Here is a 4,707-nt window from a genome sequence, read left to right on the forward strand (position 1 = left end):
ATATATAATCTACATCTACATCTGCATCTGTATATATTGGCCACCTTTGCATCACCAGGACAAAATACCTGACACTGCAACTGAAAGGAGGAGAGTGCTCATGGTTTCAAAGGTTAAGTCCATGGTTGTCTTGCTGCAAGGCAGAGATAACATGGTGGAGGAATGTGGTGGAAAAAACTACTGGACCTACTGCCTCCAGGAAGCAGGAGTTTGGAAAGAGCCAAAGAGAAGGGGCCAAAACCACATACAGTTTCTAAGTTCATGCCTCCGTGGCCCCATCTCCTGATAACCCATTCACCTGTGACTGCATGACCCAATCACTGCTCCAGGAACCTCTTAATCCAGTCAAGCTGATAACTGGCACACTTTCCACCACCCCAAATGTGAAAGTAACAAGTACGGGAACGTTACGGGCCCTGTTCGTGTTGAAGTGTGAGTGTCTGGAAAGGATCTGCTGTGTAGAAGACCCTCCAAACATGTCCAAGGAATGAATGAGTTGGGTTGGCAGTCCAAGGTTTCTTGTGCTGTCTTTAATCCCGGCTCTTCTTACACAAGTTCTTACACTTGCTGAGCCTTAGTTTCCTCTTTTGAAAAATAAGAGATAATCGTAACAGTCCCTGGGGGTTACACAACACTAACAACTACTACATGTTTGCTATATGCCAGTTGCTCTTTTGAGTACTGACATTTATTAGTTCATTTAGTCCCCACTCTAACCTGTGAGACAGGTATTCTTCTTCTTCTTCTTCTTCACTTTTTATGGTCATGTTTATTATATGGGTAAACAGAGGCTCTGAGAAGTTAAGTAATTTGTCCCAAGCTAGGACTGGGAAGGCTAGGATGTAAATTCAGTCCCTGGCTTCAAGGTCTGTGCCATTGTGTACTAGATTTAGTACCTTTTGTGAAGTACCTTCTCATAGCCCCTTGCACATACAACCACTTATCAGTGGCAGCTACTGTTAGAATTAGTCCCAGCGAGTCCCAGTGACCAGCACTAACCCAGAATATATCTAAGTGAGCATATCTGTCAATCTCTCAGGTTCTCTACTCATTTTTATTTTCTCCTTTTCAAGCAAGGCATTTTCTTGGGAGTGGTGGCAGTAAAATGCAAACTCTGCCCCTCTTCTGATCTTTGTAATTTCCTTGGGCTGGCCTCTCCTAATGTGGAATCTGCCTGTTCTTCTTCCTAAGGAGATACCTTATAGGGAAACCTTGAATTACTCAAAAAGGCCACCAAGGTTCTTATTTTAAAGGCAACCCTAATGTGAGAATCCATAGCATGTAGCAGGTATCTCAGGTAAGAGAGAGAGCAAGCCTAAACCATGCTTTTAAATATCTTCCTGGAAGATTGGCTGTGGAAGTGGAATATGTCTATCCCCAGTGGCCGGGCTTACCTGGAGGCCACCAAAGACTGCACGGACCTTCTGTGGCTGATGGAGGAGTCTTTTTTGCAAGTTCAAAAGCACGTAAAATTACAGAACTTGGTATAAACCAGACACAAATATTTGTTGAGTGCAATCACTATGGTTGGAATATTTGCTCTGAGCCAAACAGTTTAGGGATACATGAAATAGGTTTCTTATAACAATATCAAGTTGGTGTGGTAGAGATACCACAGAGAAAATCATTACTGCTAAGCACTGTCTTGGGTGCCCTCTTCCTTCACTGTAAGCCCCTGGAAGCTCCCACTTGCTTCTCTGGGCTTCCTTTCCCTACCCATTAAACAAATATGAGGACCCATTGATTCCTGAAGGAATTCTAACTTGCCAGTTGACAGTCATTATGCGCCAATATAAAATGAACACGAGTTTTCCAATGTGTGGAAAAAACTCCCCCAAGACCCCTGAGTGGTCTCAGGGGGTCTCAGTTTCAAGGCTCATTTAATATCCCTTTTCCCATTTATATACAGTGCTTCACATTTCTTCGATTCAATGTGCCCTGAGAGAAAGCTCTTTTCTCTGAGGTGAACTAATTACATCTGTAATTGCTAAATCAAGCTACTGTATCAACACAGTTTAGTTCAAGTCAATTCGTAATATTGCCCCATTATGATAATGTTTAGAGAAAAACTGTGCCTAAATCCTCTTATTCAAATTAATCCCCTTTCTGGTTTAACTTTGCACTTGAATGTGTGTGTGTGTTTATGTATATGTGTAAGTGTGCACTTGTAGCGTGCCTTTGGATAGAAGCTATTATGTCCAATATTGTTCTCTGTGGTTAAAATTCCTAGGCAGTTGGAAGCATGCCAGAAATGGAAATGGAGGAATAAAAAGATTGAGATGTGTATAGAATTTGCAAGAGGTAATATGTGTGTGTGTGTGTGTGTGTGTGTGTGCGTGCCAGCGAATAGAGACACACACATGCACAGAGACAGAGAGAGAGGCAGAGCCAGAGAGAAAGACAGTCAGAGAATGAGACAGCCACTCTTTTCTTCTATAACCAAATGCCTGCATGGAGACTGGCGTAGATGCTAGAGTCCTCAATGACAATTTTTTGCCCTGCTCTTTCTCTGGACCCATGTGCCCTGACCCAGGGAGACACCATTACATCAGCTCTACTCAACAGCCTTCAGCAAGCAGAAACTGCAGGACGCCCCTACCAAGAAGCCAGCACTCCCATTTGGGGACCTGCCTACTGGGTACCAACATCTGCACACCCAGCTCCAGTATGAGTGCATCTCCCCCTTCTACCGCCGCCTGGGCAGTAGCCGGAGGACTTGTCTGCAGACTGGGAAGTGGAGTGGGCGGGCACCGACCTGCATTCCTAGTGAGTTAAGGCTCGTTTCTGAGCTGGAGCATCTTCTGTCTTCCAAGGCTGCTTGAGAAAATCCTCTTAACCCGTTGATGACTTGTGGGGAAAATCTCATTCAAAGCAGTGGTCCTCCATTGTTTCCCCCAGTTTGGTGTTGTTTGAAATTCCACAGTTAGAACTTTACTTCTTTGGCTTAAACTTACCACCCAGGAAGAACCTACTCCTTAAATCTTAGAAACCTATTTTCTTATAGGCAGTTTTATTACATTTGCTTGGGGAAGAGGGAGGGAACAGTAATTAAACACCAAGTGGAAAAGGGTTGAAAGGTGCCAGAGGACCTCTAGTTATGTCATTATGGTTACCCCAAGCTATAGCTTTCATGCCCATCATTCAATGATATCGATGAGGTAACTTGATTAAGTAATGAGTCATTGGTTACCTAACATGGTTATGGTAATAATTACTGAGATAGTAGGTGGAAATGGCTGGAATGAGGACATATACATACTCAGCTACCTTGCCCATCTTTTTTTGTAAAAGAATAGTATGGTTGAATTTATTGCAGTCATATTATGATGTTACTCTTCTAAAAACCCTACAAGGCCATTATTATTATTCTGTTTTATAGACAAGAAAACTAGTCTGTAAGAGATAAAGACAACTCACCTGAAGTCCTATTGGTAGTAAATGCCAAAGGTCAGAAACCACAATTCATTGGATAGCAAAGCCCCCAATACTAACTCTAGACTTTACAGCCAACCATGTCTAGAATGGTGGCTTAATATTTAAAGACAGAAGAACACAAGGTTCCATGGCATAGTGCCTGTTACACCTGTGGGTCCACCCTCCAGATTTGTGCCCTCCAGGCTGAGTGACACATTCCCTTTTGGATGGGAAAGGTCTGAATTTATCTTATAGAACCAATGCTTTCTCCATAGTCTGTGGGAAAATTGAGAACACCACTTCTCCAAAGACACCAGCGAGCCGCTGGCCATGGCAGGCAGCCATCTACAGGAGGACCAGTGGAGTACAGGAGGGCAGCCTGCACAAGGGCTCCTGGTTTCTGATCTGCAGCGGTGCCCTGGTGAACGAGCGCACCGTGGTGGTAGCTGCCCATTGTGTTACTGACCTGGGGAAGGTCAGCGTCATCAAGACGGCAGACCTCAAAGTTGTCCTGGGAAAATTCTACCGGGATGATGACCGGGATGAGAAGACCATCCAGAGCTTGCAGGTGAGACATGGCTCAACTTGAAAACTGGGGCTCTGGCTTAGCCAGCTCCAAGAACTGGAGAAGGGTGTCTTAACTCTGTCACCTTAGCATGTCAGTCACTATCCCAGAGCCTGGCACCCAAATTGGGCTCAGTGTTCTGTGTTGACAGAGCCAGAAAGTGGCATTTAGAAGGATCATGAAATCTTTTCTCCCTTTACCTGTCTAAAAAAATAAGACAGAGACAAATACCATCTATCAGTGCTGTCATCAAAAGTCAATCATCTCAGAGTAAAATATACTAATAGCGTATATGACAAATTATAACAAGTTAAAAATTAGTAAAATTATTTAATATCTCTCTCTGCTTGAAACCATCTGCTCTGTGGATAATGTGACTAGTCACTGTCTGTACTCTAATAGCCTAACACAGTGCCTAAATCATAGTAGGTCAATAAATGCTTCTTGAATAACAAAAGGATATCAATTACCCTTGACATTTGGGGATTATCCCAGATAGGCTTTGAAGGCATAAAAAGGTTTTTATTCAAGATTTTCCTAACCAATTTACAATACAATTCTCTCTTTTCTTGCCCCCGCCCTCTCTTCCTCATCTGTCCATCCATCCATCCATCCACCTACCCACTCACCCATCCATCTATCCATCCACCCACCTTCCCACCCACCCATATACCCACCCACTCACCCATCCACCTACCCCCCCATTCACCCACCCATCCATCCATCCA

The 4,707-nt window shown here is 43.7% G+C and overlaps 1 protein-coding gene across 4 annotated transcripts in view; it reads left to right on the forward strand.

The window, feature by feature from the left end:
* The window catches only part of Pamr1 (peptidase domain containing associated with muscle regeneration 1), an 81,514-nt gene that overhangs the window by 74,225 nt on the left and 2,582 nt on the right, over nucleotides 1-4,707 (forward strand). For all 4 annotated transcript variants that reach the window (XM_033756537.1, XM_010612570.3, XM_033756536.1 and 1 more), the window contains 2 exons: nucleotides 2,534-2,766; nucleotides 3,690-3,982. In XM_033756537.1, the coding sequence (XP_033612428.1) occupies nucleotides 2,534-2,766; nucleotides 3,690-3,982 (526 nt within the window). The remainder of the gene's footprint in view (nucleotides 1-2,533; nucleotides 2,767-3,689; nucleotides 3,983-4,707) is intronic.

Source organism: Fukomys damarensis, unplaced genomic scaffold, assembly GCF_012274545.1.
Source record: "Fukomys damarensis isolate Sample0158 unplaced genomic scaffold, DMR_v1.0_HiC HiC_scaffold_27, whole genome shotgun sequence".
Taxonomy (NCBI): domain Eukaryota; kingdom Metazoa; phylum Chordata; class Mammalia; order Rodentia; family Bathyergidae; genus Fukomys; species Fukomys damarensis.